The sequence below is a fragment of the Physella acuta genome, unplaced genomic scaffold, assembly GCF_028476545.2.
Source record: "Physella acuta isolate Inbredline_101_S28 unplaced genomic scaffold, ASM2847654v3 ptg000642l, whole genome shotgun sequence".
NCBI classification, from domain to species: Eukaryota; Metazoa; Mollusca; class Gastropoda; family Physidae; genus Physella; species Physella acuta.
The window spans coordinates 795,083-815,642 of record NW_026732161.1 but is presented as its reverse complement, the minus strand read 5'-3'; the positions used below and the strand labels follow the sequence as shown (position 1 = coordinate 815,642).

General features: G+C 37.4%; 1 protein-coding gene across 3 annotated transcripts in view; it reads left to right on the top strand.

The window, feature by feature from the left end:
* LOC131948378 (trichohyalin) overlaps positions 1–16,854 on the top strand; it is a 33,552-nt gene extending 16,698 nt beyond the window's left edge. For 2 of the 3 annotated variants that reach the window (XM_059309986.1, XM_059309984.1), the window contains 17 exons: positions 1,602–1,704; positions 2,962–3,043; positions 3,154–3,216; positions 6,751–6,946; positions 7,728–7,801; positions 7,982–8,027; positions 8,161–8,189; positions 8,742–8,856; positions 10,310–10,476; positions 11,238–11,298; positions 11,968–12,029; positions 12,504–12,617; positions 12,987–13,115; positions 14,233–14,358; positions 15,089–15,163; positions 15,361–15,513; positions 16,239–16,854. In XM_059309986.1, the coding sequence (XP_059165969.1) occupies positions 1,602–1,704; positions 2,962–3,043; positions 3,154–3,216; positions 6,751–6,946; positions 7,728–7,801; positions 7,982–8,027; positions 8,161–8,189; positions 8,742–8,856; positions 10,310–10,476; positions 11,238–11,298; positions 11,968–12,029; positions 12,504–12,617; positions 12,987–13,115; positions 14,233–14,358; positions 15,089–15,163; positions 15,361–15,513; positions 16,239–16,289 (1,646 nt within the window). In that variant the 3' untranslated portion in view covers positions 16,290–16,854. The remainder of the gene's footprint in view (positions 1–1,601; positions 1,705–2,961; positions 3,044–3,153; positions 3,217–6,750; positions 6,947–7,727; positions 7,802–7,981; positions 8,028–8,160; positions 8,190–8,741; positions 8,857–10,309; positions 10,477–11,237; positions 11,299–11,967; positions 12,030–12,503; positions 12,618–12,986; positions 13,116–14,232; positions 14,359–15,088; positions 15,164–15,360; positions 15,514–16,238) is intronic. The other variant, XM_059309985.1, reaches the window with a different exon arrangement.
* Positions 16,855–20,560: the final 3,706 nt, after the last annotated feature.

Sequence of the window (20,560 nt, the reverse complement as noted above, 5' to 3'; positions counted from 1 at the left end):
GACCGAGGTCATAAAAACAGGTAAACTTGCATCATTTGCCACAAGACCGTCAGGTCCGAAAAGGGGACTTTAGACTTTACTTATTAATAAGCTCTGTGCCTGGGCCTTCAAACTTTTAGGGCCTACGAAGTCAGAAAGCTAACCAGTGAAACAAAAAATAAATAAAAAGACGTTTTCGACTTAAGAAATCGTGACATTTTTTCAACCTTTATGTTATGTATTTTTATAAAAACATTACATGATCTGGAGTGCGAGTCACTGCGGCAGTTGTCATTTGGGCCTACAAATGCATAAAGTGCTTTGGACATAAGAAAGAATTAAATTGGCCCTGTATTGGGTCGAGCGAAGAAACACATTCAACTCAAACACCAGTCCATTAAGCTTAAACACTTGTCCGTTTAAAAAAATGTTAAGCTTAAACACCAGTCTGCTAACAAAAATGTTAAGCTTAAACACCAGTCTTCTTACAAAAATGTTAAGCTTAAACACCAGTCTGCTTACAAAAATGTTTAACCACTGGTTAAACACAGTGACCTAAGACGTGCTCGTGCGTCCTGTGGTCAATCGATCAACTCAGAAATCAATACGCTGTTTACAATCAGCGATGCGAATCGGGTTCGTTTTTTCATTTTGAGTTGTTGATTTCGATGTAAACACAACGTGTTTATACATTTAAAGCCTACTTGTCGTTTATGGTAGGTTAACTTAACTCAGCACTAAGAAAAACACGTCAATAGTGGTTTAGAACAGTCATAGAGTATATGCTGTTCAAGACTGCTATGATGCTTTAGCTACATTTACCCCCGTTGTAAAAGTTCCCTTTTTATCGGCAAATAGCTGAACTGCTTACCCGTCAGTCTCGAGTTCGAACACGGGTACAAACAGTAGACCGTCCCTGAGTCCACCCAGCTCTGATGGGTACCCAATTCACGTTAGGGTAGGTAAAGGCGGCTAGGCATAGTGCTGACCACATTATCCCTTCATTTGTCCAGGTCCCGGAAACAGATTAACTCTACTTCATCTGCCCCATGTATCTTGGGCACGAACTGGAAAAAGATGATGATGATGGTTTAAACTCGCTATATTCGGGTTAGCAACCGCACAAAAAAAGAATTAAAAAATCAAAATTCGCATAAAACGCATTCATGAATATAACAAACGAGCCGAACCGCGGCATAACATACGCCGCTATTTAGTTGTTGTTTTTTCTACTTTTCAGTTATTCATAATTTGTAAATTCAACACTACCAATGCTGCCACTGGAAATATTTCTTTAAAACACTATAAGTAGCTCGTTAAGGACGATAATCCCCCCCCTCCTTCCCCCCACCCCCTCCGTTAAAGTAAACTTCACTTAGTTACCCCCCCCCCCTACGTTTAAAATAGTTTCAAACTAAATTATCTGCCCCTAATAGTCGTCACTAAACCCGGCTCTGTTTGTAAGCATTTAGAGTGAACCACAGCTCACCAGACCATGTAGGGGTTGGGGTGGTAGGGAGCGCGTTTACGGCTTGTTTTCTAGCGACTCCCAGAAGAGAATTATATATATAGATAGTTTGACCCGTGTTACGATCAGTAACATTTGATGTTTGTATTTACAGCTGACACTAATCTTTACCTGCCGTCAAAAACTCCGTCCACTGGTCAGAGACATGTGGGTCAGTTACAGCTTAAAACATTGCAAGACGTCGTCTCTAGTAGGATGTAAGATTGCTTTAGTCTAATCCTAACCCATGTTTAAATGTTGTGTAAATATAAGATTTGTTTAGCCTAAACTTAATGCAAGTTATTGTGTAAATATAAGATTTGCTTATCCTAAACTTAATTCAAGTTATTGTGTAAATATAAGATTTGTTTATCCTAAACTTAATTCAAGTTATTTTGTAAATATAAGATTTACTTAACCTAAACTTAACTCAAGTTTTTGTGTAAATATAAGATTTTTTAAACTTAAACTTAACTCAAGGTATTGTATAGATATATAGATATAAGATTTGTTTAACTTAAACTTAATTCAAATTATTGTGTAAATATAAGATTTGTTTAATCTAAACTTAACTCAAGTTATTGTGTAAATATAAGATTTGTTTAACTTAAACTTAACTCAAGGTATTGTATAAACATAAGATTTGTTTAACCTAAACTTAATTCAAGTTATTGTGTAAATATAAGATTTGTTTATCCTAAACTTAATTCAAGTTATTGTGAAAATATAAGATTTACTTAACCTAAACTTAACTCAAGTTTTTGTGTAAATATAAGATTTTTTTAACTTAAACTTAACTCAAGGTATTGTATAGATATAAGATTTGTTTAACTTAAACTTAATTCAAATTATTGTGTAAATATAAGATTTGTTTAATCTAAACTTAACTCAAGTTATTGTGTAAATATAAGATTTGTTTAACTTAAACTTAACTCAAGGTATTGTATAAACATAAGATTTGTTTAACCTAAACTTAATTCAAGTTATTGTGTAAATATAAGATTTGTTTATCCTAAACTTAATTCAAGTTATTGTGAAAATATAAGATTTGCTCAACGAGGCCTTAACCCATCTTTAAATGTTGGCCTGCTAACCCGAAAGTCCTGAGTTCTGATCACGTGCTTGAGTCAATGAGACCTCCCTGGATTCACCTACTTCCCACTGACACTGCTCACGTTAGGGAAAGTAATTAATACTGACCACACTAGCCCTTCATACGATGAGGTCGCTGAAACAGGTGAAATCTACTTCACCAGCCCCTTAGTTTAGAAAAGTGTACTTTTTTTTAGTTGACAGCTATGTAATACTTCCTGATTTTTACGTCCACAAACAACATTGTCCTTTCCCTTTCTTGTTCTCACTTTTCCATTATTATGTGTATTGTTGTTTTCTACTGACTTCAATATGTTGTGTTGTTATTTATTGTGGCTAGAAAATCTAACATCGTTTAATGTTTGTTTCATGCGTCTTTACAGAGACAACGAAGACACAAGACAGGTGAGAAAAGACAGAATGGATTTTGATGAAGATGGGGGTAGAATACCTTATAACAAACAGGTACGTGTATACAAAGTATATAGATAAATATGTTGATTGTATGCACAGATAATAAATAGGAAATTGTTCAGGTCATTAATAATGTTATATTTTTATCATAATTCAACAAGACAAATGAGTACGAACAGACGACAGTGTTTCCATGGGATCAAAAACATTATGGAGAAACTCAGGTAGCCGTCCATCTACTCGTCTCTGTGTTAAGATTATGTGTGTTCTGGACGATGTGTACTAAAGTCATATGTTGAACATCAATGGTATATACATACATACATACATATATATATATATATATATATATATATATATATATATATATGTAACACATATGGTTACCAGCCAAAGGGGGATAAAACTATGAAGTTTTTATTCATTGGGTTGCGGCCCCTGTGGGACTGCAACTGAACTGTTGACGTTTTTTTATGCTTTTGTGAGCGAAATTACCTGTGTTCCATGTCATGTGACATGTGCCTAGTCGTGTCGCACACGCAAGGCTGCTGTCTGTGGACCAAGATGTAGACCTAATGAAGGTAGTGTAGATATTTAAATTATGTTTGTTAAAGTACTTACTTATGTATTCCTGCTAGTGCTGCATGTGCACACTAGTTAGGGTGATGTATTAAATTAAGTATTTATTTTGTAGTACTACTTATTGGTACTTGTTGGCAGTACTGTGTACTGGCCGAAAACATAATTTATTGTACCCGTGTATATTGTAGCTTACACGTGGTGTTGTCCTGAATGTAACTTTTTTATTTTACATTTGTTTTAGGGCTACAGTTTCAGTTTCTATTTTGATCTTTTGATCTTTTGATCTTTTGGTCTTTTGGATTGTTTGGATCTTTTGGTCTATCTTGGCTAGTTCGTTTTGTGTTGCATCGCCGTCATGGCTCGATGCTATAAATAAACGAGTACTTGACAACAACTGTCGGCGTCGGTGTGTACTTAATCTCAGGGTCAGCCCGTCTTAAACCACAACACCTCAGTGGGTAAAAGCATCCCCACTGAGTGAGGGTTACATTTGGCGCCCAACGTGGGGCTTGACCTTGGGAGATAGGATGGAAGACAGCGACCCGACGTTGGAGAAGTTGTCGCAGGAGCTGGCCAAGTTGACGGCTAAGATGGCGGCGATGCAGGCAGATGCGCAGCGGCCCGTGACGGTGGAGGTGTGCATGTCAACACACAATAGGCTGAACCTGTTCACCGGCCTTCCCCCCACTGGAGGAGGGGAGGTGAGTTTCCCGGACTGGGAAACCCAAGTACAGTGTTTGCTGCGGAACACCAGCGTTCCGAACCCGTTGCCACCCGTTTTAGGCAGCCTGAGAGGGATTGCCTATGAGCGGGTGAAGCAAGCTGCGAGTCCAGAGGAAGTGCTATGCCTCCTACAAAGCACTTTTGGCGACACCAGATGTGCCGAAGACAGGTATCTGCAGTTCAGCCGACTCACTCCACATCCAAGGGAGTCAGCGTCGGAATTTCTCTGCCGACTGTGGTCAGAGATGACGAAGCTAAACCAGCAGCGTATCTTTACTGAGGCCGATGCCCAGAAGAAGGTGTATCACACTTTCTGCAAGGGGGTTTCACCTCTTCTGGCGCTCGAACTTCGCGGCACATTTGGTTTCGCAGGGGAAGCCAGTCCGAAGGTGGAGGACGTCCTGAAAGCTGTTAAAAGGCTGGACGGGACAACTGAGTCCCCAGTCGTAGCCACGGCAGCAGCTAACAGGACTATCCAGGTCGACGCAGTAACGGCAGCTGTTCACCAAGAGACGACGCCGCCGCTGATGCTCACGGAGGAGCAACTCGACCGTCTGGCGGAGAAGGTCGACGCAGTAACGGTAGCTGGTCGCCCGGAGACTACGCCGCTGATGCTCACGGAGGAACAACTCGACCGTCTGGCGGAGAAGGTGGCAGATATCCTAGCCCGGAAACAACAGCCCTCCAGAGGAGCTTGTTACGGGTGCGGGTCCACGAAGCACTTCGTCCGCGACTGTCCGAGAAAAGCAGCAAGGCAACGGGGTCAGCAGCAGGGAAACGCCAGTCCATCAGCGTCGGGGAGCGGATGCTGATGCGTGTTCTGCCAAGCTCCCAGCCCAAGTTTACGCCACCGAGATCATCACAGTGTCGAGCAACCACAGCTCAGGTTACCTCGCCTAGCGGCTGGAGGTACGGCTGTCGGGTGTTCCGCCGTGGAGGAGGGTTGCAGCCGGAGGGTGCGCGTGAGGAGGGTAGACAGCCACACTATGCATGTCAGTCTCAGCGCGAGCAAGATCGTCGCTTGGGAGACAGACATGACACAAGCAGAGGTCGGAGACGCCGCCGGAGGAGAGGCCGACGACGTGGTGGACGCCGCCGTGGTTGGCAGCGACCCGACTATACAATGTCGAGTGCTGAACCTACTGTGGCGGAGGGGGAGCGACGGAGAGAGATCGTCCCAACCAGTGAGGCAGATGAAGGTGAGGAACTGACAATCAAGGTAGTGGTCCCAACCAGACTTCGGCCGGAGGCAACGCCTTTCGTGCCCGAGGTGGTCGCCCGGGACGGACAAGACAAGGTGATGGTCAGGCCAGCCCCACATCTGGATGAGGTGAATGCGAGGGACGAGGCATCGGACGAGGATGACTCTTGGATCAACCCAGAACCACCAGCGGAGCTGCGGAGGTCAACCCGTCAACGACGACCCGTCGAGCGACTCAACCTGGCGCATCAAGTGGTGACCAGTACCTGCACTGGAGCCTCTACCGGTTTGCCGGGAATAATGTATTTAAGTTGAAAGGACTTAATGTCTGTGTACTAGTGTACTGAACTTTTTTTAAGTACTATTATGTATGAGTTGTAAATGTAAATGTAAATGTGAATTCCATTGTACATTTATTTGTGAGGGGGGCTGTGTAACACATATGGTTACCAGCCAAAGGGGGATAAAACTATGAAGTTTTTATTCATTGGGTTGCGGCCCCTGTGGGACTGCAACTGAACTGTTGACGTTTTTTTATGCTTTTGTGAGCGAAATTACCTGTGTTCCATGTCATGTGACATGTGCCTAGTCGTGTCGCACACGCAAGGCTGCTGTCTGTGGACCAAGATGTAGACCTAATGAAGGTAGTGTAGATATTTAAATTATGTTTGTTAAAGTACTTACTTATGTATTCCTGCTAGTGCTGCATGTGCACACTAGTTAGGGTGATGTATTAAATTAAGTATTTATTTTGTAGTACTACTTATTGGTACTTGTTGGCAGTACTGTGTACTGGCCGAAAACATAATTTATTGTACCCGTGTATATTGTAGCTTACACGTGGTGTTGTCCTGAATGTAACTTTTTTATTTTACATTTGTTTTAGGGCTACAGTTTCAGTTTCTATTTTGATCTTTTGATCTTTTGATCTTTTGGTCTTTTGGATTGTTTGGATCTTTTGGTCTATCTTGGCTAGTTCGTTTTGTGTTGCATCGCCGTCATGGCTCGATGCTATAAATAAACGAGTACTTGACAACAACTGTCGGCGTCGGTGTGTACTTAATCTCAGGGTCAGCCCGTCTTAAACCACAACACCTCAGTGGGTAAAAGCATCCCCACTGAGTGAGGGTTACATATATATATATATATATATATATATATATATATATCAGTGTTGCAGCTGTGTCGAAGATTAGGATGTTGTTACATTATATTTAGAAAAACCTTACATTATTTGTTCTGTATTGGATAGAAAAAAGACGAAGGACAGTTCGGTGGCCCGGGAGGGTCGTTGACCAAACGTCAGCAGGCCACGCCCCAGTTGTCGGACCCCAGGGTCGGCCAGCAGCAAGGGTACCCGTCCCAAGCCTTCTACCAGCCTCAGTCCCCGGGGGTCGGGAGGGAGTCGATGACACCGTTTGAGATGGCGGAGTACAGCAAGAAGCTCGGTAAGGTTGGTTGGGGGTATAGGGGTGTGTAGAGTTGTGGACGGGTGACGTGCAGGTAAGTTTGGGATCAATAAACTATTGAAGGTAAAACTAGATGTAGGTAACTTCAAGGTAAGTGTGGACAATTAACTGTGCAGGTGAATCTCGAGTTAGCCAGCTTGTATGTAAGTGTAAAACCATTAATTGCTGAATGTAAACCTGGAAATAGCCAACTTGTAGGTAAGTGTAAAACCATTAACGGCTGAACGTAAACCTGGAAATAGCCAACTCTTATGTAAGTGTAAAACCATTAATTGTTAAACGTAAAACTGGAAATAGCCAACTTGTAGGTAAGTGTAAAAACCGTTAATGGCTGAACGTCTAATTGGAAATAGCCAACTTGTATGTAAGTGTAAAACCATTAATTGCTGAACGTAAAACTGGAAATAGCCAATTTGTATGTAAGTGTAAAAACCGTTAATGCGGAACAAAAAACTGGAAATAAGTAACTGTAGAAAAGATAATCTCGATGTCTATGTAACAGTGACAGAGACAAAAAACTATCTTGTTTAGTTCTAAACTATTTCCATTTTTTTTCAAACTTCTAAAATAAATAAGCGAAAATCATTAAATTTGCCTAAATCATTGTATTAGAAACTTGAGATTTGCCATTGTATTTATTCGTCTTAGTGATACATTGCTGTCACAACATTTTACTTTTAGTATTTCTATACGTCTATAAATGTATTGAATACATTGTCTCTATGACTTATTATATAATGTTGTTGTTTTTATTTGGCAGCCAAAGTGAGCGAAGAGAAGCGGTTACTAAAGGAACAGAGAAGAGAAACTAACTTTAGACAAGAACCAGATATTGTGAGAAGAGTTATCGAACGTATAGTTTAATCAAAACACTGTTCTACGATAAATGTTTCTGATTACAATTTAAATACTGTAACAAAAAAAAAAAGAATCACGTACAACGTTACTACGATCTATTAATAAACATATCATCTAAAATTAGATTTTTAAAATATTTTTTTTTTCTTTTTGCAGCTAAGGAACGATAATCACCGACCCGAATACACGTACACTCCTCCAGGTTGGTTCCCTTCGTGTCTAGAATAAAAATCTTGACTTAATTTTACCGCTGTCCTTTTTGTGTTAAAATTTTTATTCATTGGTCCAATATTTTTTACTATGTATAACAACGTGACTATTTTTTATTCCTCAAGATTTCGGACGTTTCGATAGAAAAGAAGAAGTAAGTTTTTTTTATTATATTTTGGATTAATTCATTTTTTGGTGTGTGTTAAATGTGTGTCACTGGGTCAATAGGTCACTAGTTCAGGCGGTACAAGTGTTGTAATGTCTCAAGGGAGTGAATGAGACTCTTTATTTTTAAAAAATAAATATTCGTAAAAATATTTTAAACGATGTGAACTAAAAGTTAATCTAAATAATTGATTAGCTTACTCCTCTAATTAACGTTCATAAATATGTTTTAGATGTATGACCTAAAAGTTTTAATAGCATATTTTTAATGATGTTATATGTTATATATAAAAGGAATTAATTAAGAAATAAAAATGTAAAATATTGCTATTCTTTGGCATATTTACATAATTTTCATTTTTAATGAATTAGTAATATATTTTAGTAGGCCTACATGTTGAAATCTAAAAATAAAATAAAATGAACATTTCATTATGAATTTCTAATACATAATTAATTAGAATCTTTTTTTTTTATTTCTCTGTTGTAATTTAATGACGTTGTGTTAATGTGGTTTTTTTCTTCTTATTTGTGTGTGTAGCAACGGAGCCTCGATCTCGAGAACACAAGGGGAGGAGCAGGGGCGCCTTATAAAGACGAGAGGGGAAAGAGCGTCACTAGAAGGCCGATAACTCTCAGTCGAGACGATTACGGTGGTAATAATAGATTACTTCCCTTGGTTAAGTAAATATTTGTTTTCTTGAGCAGAGTATCTTCCAGGCATCTCTTTCCCCCCCCCCCCCCCCCCCCCCCGAAGAAAGTCTTTCCCCCCCCCCCCCCTCGAACGAAATAAAATGTATATAGAAAATATATACTTTTAACAGTGTCCGCCCCCCCCCCTTCCGCCCGAAGAAAGTCTACCGCCCCCAACCCCCCCTAAAATTTCAAGTGCCCCCTGGAAGAAGCACTGTTCTTGAGTGTAGAAGCTAACGTCCTTTATTGTCAGTAGACAATACGCTAGCAGCATAATTAGTTGTGTTTTTGCTGTTGGGCCGGCGTAGTCTAACAGTAGAGTGCGAGACTGCTAAATCGAAAGTCTCCAGTTCGAATCCGAGTTCTTGCGTGATGGAAAATAAAAGCGGATGTGACTAGTGCTGAATCCCTTTATATTCCGAGGTTGCAGAAATAGACAAACTGTACTAGACTTGCCCCACGGACCGTCAGGTTCCAAAAGGGAACTTTTTTTTTTTTGTGGTGATTGTATTTAGCTGTTAACAAATAACAAAACCTCTTCAATGTTCGATGACTTGACAACAAATTATCATAACATTTTTACTTTCTCGTATATACGAAGTATAGAGAAAGTCTTGTAATCGTGCAAAAAAAAAATCGAGATTTTTACAAATCTCGACGTTTCACACCTCACTGATACGGAAAAACATAATTTTGCAATCTTGTCCGTATATCTGTGTGTCTGTCTGTGTGTCTGTCTGTGTGTCTGTCTGTCTGTCCGTGTGTAAACACGATAACTTGAGTGCAATCTTGTCCGTATGTCTGTGTGTCTGTGTGTGTGTGTGTGTGTCTGTGTGTGTGTGTGTGTAAACACGATTACTTGAGTACCGTTACAGCTAGGTTGATGAAATTTCAAATATAAGTAGTTTATCAAAATCGTAGATCCGTATCAACTTTTGAGCGATTTCCGATAACCGGAAGTGGTACTTTTTCTACTTTAAATTTTTCAAAAGCCTATAACTTGAGTACTATTTCAGATAGATAAATGAAATTTCACATGTAAGTAAAAGATCTAATTCTCTACCTTCTGTTAAATTTTGAGTAATTTCCGTTGATGGGAAGTACTAATTTACGCTATTTCCGATTTCTCAAAAACGCATCTAAATTTATAAAGTACTAATAATAGTGCGCACCATTATGAACATCTTTATTCGGCGTTCGCTTGGTGTGCAATACTTTTTTCTATGAGATTTTTTTTTTTTTTAAAAAGTGTATGTATTTAAAATGGATTAAAAATCAGATCTATATCCCGAGTTCCCATCCCCTCTTGTTTTATATAAGAATATTCGAGAAAGTTTAGGGGAGATCACTCCCGGTTTATTTTTCTAAACATCAAAATATTTTTTTGAATTTATACATATGTCTTTGTTTCAACAGAATCCAGAATCAAAGAGACGGTGCCCGGTCGAGCTAACAAAGAGAACATCTTTGAAGATGAAAACAAACCTTACTTCCCGTGGGGCGGGCAGGGGGGTGGGGCACCCCTGAGGGACAAAAACGGCAATGTCATGACTCAAGTATATGGGAAACTGGAAGGAAAAGATGTAAGTCACAAGCCTATATATATTTTTTTTATTTTCAATTTATTTACAAAATTTATATTTAAATATAAAATAGTTATTAAGCCCTAAATCTTTATATTATTAGTGTTGAATTGCCCCCCTTAGTGGTGTGTCTAGGGCTAAGAGTCACATGGCGGGGCCCACCCCTCTCCATGCCTGACCACAGTAGGTTGCCTCCATCTGGGTTGCTCGCCTTGGTCACGAATACAAGGTCGTTGAAGTTCATCTAGGAACTCTTGCACCCTGGCCGATGACCTTTACTGGAAGGTCATACGTTGCCGTGTTAGCATCAGTTGTTTGATTTTGGAGCTGTCTCTACGAGATAAGTTGCTGTTCCAAGCTATCAAATTTCATCTGCCCAACCCGATCACCCCGATAGCATTTTTTCAAAATCTTTACCCTAGCGTGACCCTAATAAAAGTTGTAGAATATAAATATGGCCGTAATATTTTAAATATTCACAATAAAATGTCTACGAAAGTAATGTATACATATTAGTATAGGCTGTAGCATTTTAAAATGACGGGTTTACTACACTGTGTAATGCAATTATACAAGTTATTTCACATTTTTAATTAACAAAAAAAAAAGTTCTATGAAGCGTTTTGATTGTGTATGGGTTACTTCTTCGGCGACTAAAGTATTGACAGATTTATAATCAACTAATATCATTAATACTACCACCGTTTATTTGACTAGTATTGCCATGATGTAAAACGTGTCTACCCTTTCTGTTTCTCTAGTACCATGAAACAGAAGCCATCAGAAACAGACGGAGACAAGAAGCATTTTTCAATGAGCTCAGTAAGTCTGTCTGGATAGGTAGTGATATTTCTGGTTTAATGCATGTACTCAAGTGGTGTATGATATTCAAATTTCTAGTGTAATGCATGTAAGCACGTGGTGTCTGATATTCAAATTCTAGTGTAATGCATGTAAGCACGTGGTGTGTGATATTCAAATTTCTAGTGTAATGCATGTAAGCACGTGGTGTCTAATATTCAAATTTCTAGTGTAATGCATGTAAGCACGTGGTTTGTGATATTCAAATTTCTAGTGTAATGCATGTACTCACTTGGTGTCTGATATTCAAATTTCTAGTGTAATGCATGTACTCACGTGGTGTCTGATATTCAAATTTCTAGTGTAATGCATGTACTCACGTGGTGTCTGATATTCAAATTCTAGTGTAATGCATGTAAGCACGTGGTGTCTGATATTCAAATTTCTAGTGTATTAAATGCGTATTAAATGCTTTAGTCAGAATAGTCATGCCAATGTTTCAAAATAATTTTAAAATCTGAAACATGATTTCTCGCACTGTAGTACTAATGTTACACAAAATTTCGACAAAGCTCGCTTTTTTTTTTTCTAGAATTGATGCATTTATGTTTCATAAAATCTCAATAAAAACCACTTTTTCTATGAATGTCTTCAAGATGTTGACGCAGATGTTTTTGTTCTGTTGTACAGAAGAGGTGGAGATGCAGCAGAAGGAGAAGAAGGACGAATTCAACAGATTCCTGAAGGCACCAGTAAGTGACACGTCAACGTTCTTGGAATGTATATCTGGGGACTCCATTTATTTAGATGATTTGTAACCATATTTCTTTATGTTCACTTTGGTAAACTATTGTTAGTGTATTTGTGTATATGTGTATGTTCTTCTCTGGCTATGGGCGGGGAAAAAAGGAAAACCAAAAAACCGGATTAAATATAAAGATAATGAAATTTTCCCAGTTACACATTGTCCAGCAAAGCACACAATAAAATTACACAAATAAATCTAAAGAAAAACCTCACTAGAAATGTACATTCAAATTGATCCACTTTGTTGTATATTTATTTCTGGCATTGGCCAGCAAAGAAACATATTCATCATTTGGCTGCCTGAAATCGATTTAGTTTTATAAAACTGGATAAGTTTTTGCGACTGTAAAATTCGAAGGCATGTATTAAGTTACTAATTAACACAGACACCGTGAACACTTTATTTTTCGCTCATGTAGCAAACTGAGCTCGCTGAGGTAATGATGGCTGGTCGCGTGGGAAAACCGAAAAGGTACGAGTCTACTGGTGAGATAGCTCAGCATCACCTCGGCATGTCTGATATTTCTAAAGTGGTGAGTAGATAATATACTCCGTCTAGGGTAATTTGGTATTTTTAAAAACGTGAGTTGTTTCATACTAACCCCATATAGGGGTTTGATATAACAAACCCTACCAATTTGAGATAAATAATCCTTCACTTTCTGACAGACAAAAGCAAAAGCAGAGGGCAAGATTCAACTAACTACCATTAATGTTTTAGCAACTAATGTTTTAGCATTCGTGAATAATAAATTGAAATTTAAAATACAAAGTCATTGGCTGTTTTAAAAAAAAACAACTAAAGAACTATATTTAAATTAGTTTTAAGTGTAGGAATCTGACTATGTATGTCATATAGATAGAACATGTTAAATGTATCCTGATTGGTTAAATCTGAACAGAAAGCCAACTATCAGCCTGTGCCAGCCAATGAGAAGAAGCGTTACCATGACGAGCTAGTTCAGATGGCGGAGGAGAGGCAGTACCTGAAACAACTGGAGAAGTTTAAAGAGAGGCAGGAATCTAATGCTGTGAGTAGAATAGTTGTCTAGTCATACGATATAATGCTGTGAGTAGAATAGTTGTCTAGCCATACGATATAATGCTGTAAGTAGAATAGTTGTCTAGCCCTACGATATAATGCTGTGAGTAGAACAATCGACTAGCCACACGCTATAATGCTGTGAGTAGAATAGTCGTCTAGTCATACGATATAATGATGTGAGTAGAATAGTTGTCTAGCCATACGATATAATGCTGTGAGTAGAATAGTTGTCTAGCCACACGATATAATGCTGTGAGTAGAATAGTCGTCTAGCCATACGATATAATGCTGTGAGTAGAATAGTTGTCTAGCCACACGATATAATGCTGTGAGTAGAACAATCGACTAGTCATACGATATAATGCTGTGAGTAGAACATTTGACTAGCCACACGATATAATGCTGTGAGTAGAACAATCGACTAGCCACACGCTATAATGCTGTGAGTAGAACAATCGACTAGTCGCACGCTATATTGCTGTGAGTAGAATAGTCGTCTAGCCATACGATATAATGCTGTGAGTAGAACAATCGACTAGCCACACGCTATAATGCTGTGAGTAGAATAGTCGTCTAGTCATACGATATAATACTGTGAGTAGAATAGTTGTCTAGCCATACGATATAATGCTGTGAGTAGAATAGTTGTCTAGCCATACGATATAATGCTGTGAGTAGAGTAGTCGTCTAGCCATACGATATAATGCTGTGAGTAGAATAGTTGTCTAGCCACACGCTATAATAATGTGAGTAGAATAGTCGTCTAGCCACAAAATATAATGCTGTGAGTAGAACAATGGTCTATCCACACGACATAAACCTTTAAATAGAAAAACGATCTAATCACACAACATCAACCTGTAAATAGACCAGTTGTCTAGCCACACGACATAAAGCTACACAATATAAGACTGTGTAATAAACAATAGCCTAGTGACACAAACCACACAAGGTTGTCTACTAACTTTTAACGTAACAAGTTTTTTGGTCTTCATAATAGTTGTAAAATGTTTTTATATTTACATTTGACCAACTTCATATTGTTAAATATTACCTCCCAAAGCTTCATAACATGTTGAGACCAGTTTTGTTCATTTTGTCAGCACTTTAAAAACATGGACTCGTCCTGGGGAAATATCGGGGGTGGGGCTCCCAAACACCAGGTCATCAGAAAGAAGGTCAACTTGACCAACGCATTGTACTACAACGACAAAGCAGACAAAGCTCCGGTAAGTAAAACACACAAAAAAAATCAGTTGTGCGTTTGTTACAAAACTAACAGGATTGATTTATGAATTAGTAGCATAATATTATTTACTAGTTTGTGTGAAAATATATATTCGATAATGACCATCCATGTAACGTATAGTTCCCACATATACGTTATCTTCACATACGGGGTTACAGTGAGGTTAGCAGCTTTTACTTTCCATAATGTGAGTTAGGTATCCACCAGAGCTGATAACGTCCTACATATTGTCTTCGGGACACGAACAGCAGACTTTGGGGTTAGTAGATGTAAGCTCTACCGTGCGGCCAGGCTCTACCGTAGGTTCAACGATAAACGACAGCAAGCACATAGAATGATAAAGAGTTAGGGTTATTGAACTTTGTGGGTGATATAATCCAAGTAGAAGCAGGGGTTGGAGTTTCTGATGTAGGGGTATTAACATAAACAATTGGGTACTAAGTTTTTATCTTTTAAAACGATGGTTAATTACATTTAAATTTAGGGATAAGAGTGATCGGGCATGTAAGCCCATTGTTGCTAACACGAAAGTCGCTAGCTTAAACCCTCGAGCAGGCTCGTTAGCTGGGGATAGCAACCCATCTAGGAGAAAACTTTGACTCTCTAATCCTACTGCCCAGGCAATGTGCTTGAATTATATATATATATATATATATATATATATATATATATATATATATATATATATATATATATACTCTTTTCTACAGGAAACCCCGTTAGCCCCGTTAATCTATCAGAGTCATCAACCACCAACTGGTTTAGGATCATTTGAGTTTCTTGAGGTCAGTGTATAGGCTATTATATCGTTTTCTTATTCATTTACATATAGTGCTTATTCATATATATTATGTATACACACACACACACACACATATATATATATATATATATATATATATATATATATATATATATATGTATATATATGTGTGTGTGTGTGTGTGTGTGTAATGAGGGTTATTATCTTCCACACAATAAGTCTCAACGGTCAGACGCAGGGTACCAGAAATTGACCCTGGATGACACCAGCAGAAGAATTATGTCCCCTGAAATGACGCCTGCCTTTCTCAAGAATACGAACAATGGTTCTCACAAGAACCTGTACCAACCCAGCCATGATCATCTGTATGAGGTACGTCAGTGTTGTGTTATGTGTTAACAATGGAAGTGTGAGACATCACAACTTACATCAGCTGTATGAGGTAAGTCAGTGTTGTGTTATGTGTTAACAATGGAAGTGTGAGACATCACAACTTACATCAGCTGTATGAGGTAAGTCAGTGTTGTGTTATGTGTTAACAATGGAAGTGTGAGATATCACAACTTACATAAGCTGTGTGAAGTACGTCAGTGTTGTGTTATGTGTTAACAATGGAAGTGTGAGATATCACAACTTACATCAGCTGTGTGAGGTACGTCAGTGTTGTGTTATGTGTTAACAATGGAAGTGTGAGATATCACAACTTACATCAGCTGTGTGAGGTACGTCAGTGTTGTGTTATGTGTTAACAATGGAAATGTGTGGCATCACAGCCATGATTAGCTGTATGAGGTAAGGGACGTTTTGGTCGAATGGTAGAGCATTTGGCTATTAACACGAAGATCTCGAGTTCAGATCTCGTTTCGTCCTTGTAACTTTAGAACGTCTATGAGTCCTAAATCTCAGATGGGTACCTAACTCACGTTACGGAAAGTATAGGCGGTTGGGCAAATTGCTGACCACACAATCCTTTCATACGTCGTGGTCACAAAAATGGGTGAAATATACTTCACTTGCCTCATGGGTCAGGTTTTCGAAGACGGAACATTACTATTTTATTAAATTTCAACCACTATTTTAAATCTGACTCTCCACAGAAATCTGGCCACCATCCAGTGGCACCATATGCCACCGGAGGCTTCAGGTGAGGGACAGCCACACAGAAACCTGGCCGCCACACCCGCCCCGTCGCGACTCCACACCTCTGGAAGGAGATTTCTCTTGCGGCGCTGCTACCCCGGTTGTCTAGTTATCAACAATAGAATCATGTTTCTGATATTTTAAATTATGTGCCCTCAAAATTATTGGTTTAAATATATTTTAACATGTGTTTCAAATAAAACAATTTCCTGAATTTTTATGTAATCATGTATATTATTTAGTTGGGATATTTTTAAAAAAACACATATTCAAAGCAGTGTCCAGTTATGACATAACACAAACTTAAGGAGTGTTCTGGAAGAAACACTGTGTAATACTAATCTGCCATTGCGTGTTTGGTACATTTTCCGCGCCCCAAATGTGACACCTGGCAGTGTCCGTTAGCTCATTCAGTATTGGAGGAAGAGGGTGGGAGGGGTGTGTGGGTTTGGGTGTTTATTTCTTCCTAACATTCTGATTCTTGCCATTGAAGTACCAAAGTAATCCAAAGGCAACTCGATGGTAGATCTAATTTTAGATTCAGGCCACTCAAATTGAAACTGAGGAATTGAACATTAATTCAAAAATAGATTTATTTTAATCTTAAAATTTTTAACTATAAAATAGTGTTTTAAATTTATTGTTTTAAAAATATAAAAACAATTTTTTACCAATTCAAAAAAAAATTGTTTTATAAAGAAAATTTCAAATTTGAGTCTCGTTTGTTTTGTTTTAGACAAATACTATTTTTTGTTAATTTTGTAAAAACATATTTTTAAACTACTCCCTTTAAATTATCTAAGTGTTAAGATGGGAGGTAATTAAGTGCAGTAGGCTAATTAAAAAGGCCAAATGGTGTTACCTCTGCCTCTGGAAAACACGTAAAATTGCGCCCAAAAAGGCTATGTGAATCATGATATAAAAGTCAATAACTGCCTAGCTCAATAAATCATGAATGTGGAACAATTTGTTTTGGAAAAATCGACATATCACAATAAAATTCAAACAATTAATTGAAGAATAACATCGGTGAACGAAGCTTTAAATCAAACATGAAATGCAAATAAAATTAAATTATGTATTGTACGCTCGTCATCAACAAACTCCTAAATATTGCTAGTCTTTATTTTCGCACATTAAAAACCATTTAAGTCGCTGATGTATAACCTTTAATTTGGCTGAAATTAAAACAGCGGTTGAGAACGAATTTCGGCCTTTTTACAAGCTTTTATTTAACTTGCTTCCTCTGTCAGTACTCTGTCTGTCTGCCATCATAGATCGAAGCGGACGAGCGAAATTTTGGGCAATTCGAACCGATCAATTTAAATTTGACTTAATTAGATGACTATTTAATTTTTATGAATTAATTTAAATTTTATGAAATTAGTAGGCTGTTCTATACAATTATCCCACACTATTATACGCGCACTATATATCTTTGATTTGTTGATTTGTTTGGCAATTGTAAATCCAAAAATTAAAGTAGTAAAAAAAAATGTTCATTAAAAAAAATAAGGGGTCGGCGTGGTCGAATTGATAAAGCTAATGGTTGCTAAGCCACTGTTCTAGAGAGACATCTCCTAAATCAAAGAACTGCTGCCTATGGAAGCAAATCCAAAAAGAAAAGCAGGCTGAAATCGGAATCAATGCCTCAATGGCGCATAACCAGTTGACACGTATTCTTCATAGTATTGGAGGGGATCCCTTCCAACACTAAAATTAAGAACGAAGAATACACTAAAAAGGGGAAAATAAATGATTTTTTTCAAATGTAAAACAATACTTTACTATTTAAATAACTAGAAAGAAAAGCGTAGTAGCTTCGTAAATATTAGTAAAAGTATTTAATAGACGAACTAGTGACCCGTGCATGCTGATGTCTGTAAATTGTGGTCACAGACGGATGCATTCACGGGGCAGATAATCGTCATTCAGATATCGCGATGGTGTTTTAAAGAAAATGTTTTTAGTCGTGTCAACTTCATCAATTTGTAATCACTAAAATGTGATTAGTTTCATTTTCTTATTTCCAGTGCAATTAAAATCTTGTTTCTATAAAGGAGTTAATATTTGTTTTATTTCCTTGTTAACTCCCAATTTAGTATTGAACATAGTAATCTTTAAAACTTAATTTCAATGATTTATATAATTTCTAGTTAGATTTAAAATTAGATATTCTTGCGATGTCATCAAAGACGATGATATTTGGAAATCGGTGCGTCAGGAGTGGGTCAAACTTGAGTAACAGGATTTGTCACATATCCTCAACAAATAGACAATGTGAACTAAGTAAAAGCTTGTAAAAATTTAAGACCAGGAATGGGGCGGCTAGGTTCACACTTGACACAAACGTGTTTACTCGTACAAATAGGAGAAGAACTACGTGACAATAACAACGAAGACTGAACAGTAACGAAAGACGAGGTTGACTTTTTTTTCTTCCGCTTTGTTCTTAATAAAATTGTAATGTTGAAAGGGATTTATTTCAACACAATTAATTATTACGTGTCAAGCTGTTGTGCGACATATAGGCCGTTGACTCCGATTTCGGCCTTCTTTTATATTTCGGATTCGATTCCATGCTAAATATGTCATAGTCTGTTGATCGGCAAAATGTTGTCGAGTAGCGTAGAAATATAAATAAAAAGTTAGAACCAAGGGAGGCAACGCTTGAATGCTTAGCTAGATTTTCTGAATTAACTCTCTTTTGATTTTAAAATAACAACCACAATGATTTGGGAGGCAATTAAATTAATTAAACAAAAAAAAATTGTACGATATTTGCTTAATATTCTTCCTTAGTTTAATCGACCACAATATATATATATTTTTTTTAATTTTCCAATTTTAGGTCGACCAATGATGTGTAAAGTGAATATTCCCATACATATTTTTTGTTTTATTTTAAACATTTTTTATCACGAACTTTCAGTTAAAGTTAAAGTAATTAAAAGAAATATTAGAGAGAAGTTTAAAGGCCCTTTAATTGGTTACTCAAACATATAGTTCCAAAGACAACATTATAAAGCTGTTTGTCTCAACAACAACAAAAAATAATAAAGCTGTATGTCTGAGTTAGAAATTTCACATCTTTCTTTTAAAAATCAAGAGAACTATACTTTATAATTAAAATTGATTTACAAAATCAATTTTAACTTAGAAATAAATTTTAAAATTGCATGTAATATTATCATTATATTGTGTATATTATTCAATTCAGCCTAAAACATATATAACATTAAATATTATAAATCAGACAAATAATCACTCTCCTGAAATTATGGAACTTTCAATTTTCACAGCAGAAACTTGAAATCTAACAACACTGGGGAAGCTACAAATCAACCGAAAAAGAAAAAAAAAACGCGTTATTAAGGGATACATGAAGTTTTTTTTTTTAAATTTATTCATCAACATCAAGAAAATTAGCATTGATAGATGCTTGGTAATTAACAACTTTTCTCGAAAAAAAAATCGCTACATTTGTTTTGAATTTTTTAAATTCATATTTTTTATAGTTCCAGCCAAACTTATTTGCTAAGTATGTTAAGCGTGTGTTTAATGTCCCATGTGTTATCATACCGGCTATAAAATCAGTGGTTTTATTACCGTACTTGTAACTCGTGTCACCCCCTGCTATAAACCAGTCATCAGGACTTTGTTTATTATGCTGCTATCGTTCGGTGTTAGCTCACTGTTGTGTTGAACTCATACACAGCACACAGACAGCTGCTGTGTTCAACAGTGTCACGACACATTTAAAGATGTGTTTATTTAAGGCGGTGTTCTACTCTAGTCTGTGTTGAACACAATAAAACATGTAGTTTAAACACTCACGCCTGTGTTAAACACAATCACAACTACGTTTAACATAATAAAGCCAGTGTTAAACACAATCACATCTACGTTTAACATAATAAAGCCAGTGTTAAACACAATCACATCTACGTTTAACATAATAAAGCCAGTGTTAAACACAATCACATCTACGTTTAACATAATAAAGCCTCTCTCCACCCAAATTCGTCAGCATGCAAACGGCGAGCTATGTCCGTTTTATTTAAAAAATGTTTCCTATCGACCCCCCCCCTCCCCCCTCCCTATCTCTCTCTTCTTAATTGTACCGTTTTTGTCTTTGTGTATCGAAATTAATAGTTGTTTTTTTTAAACACCTGGACTCACCTAAGTGTAAGAAGACAGGTATGTGACATACATGAAAAACTCCGATAATATGTCTTGTGGGAAGATGTGTGACATAATAATGACTCAAGTAATGTTA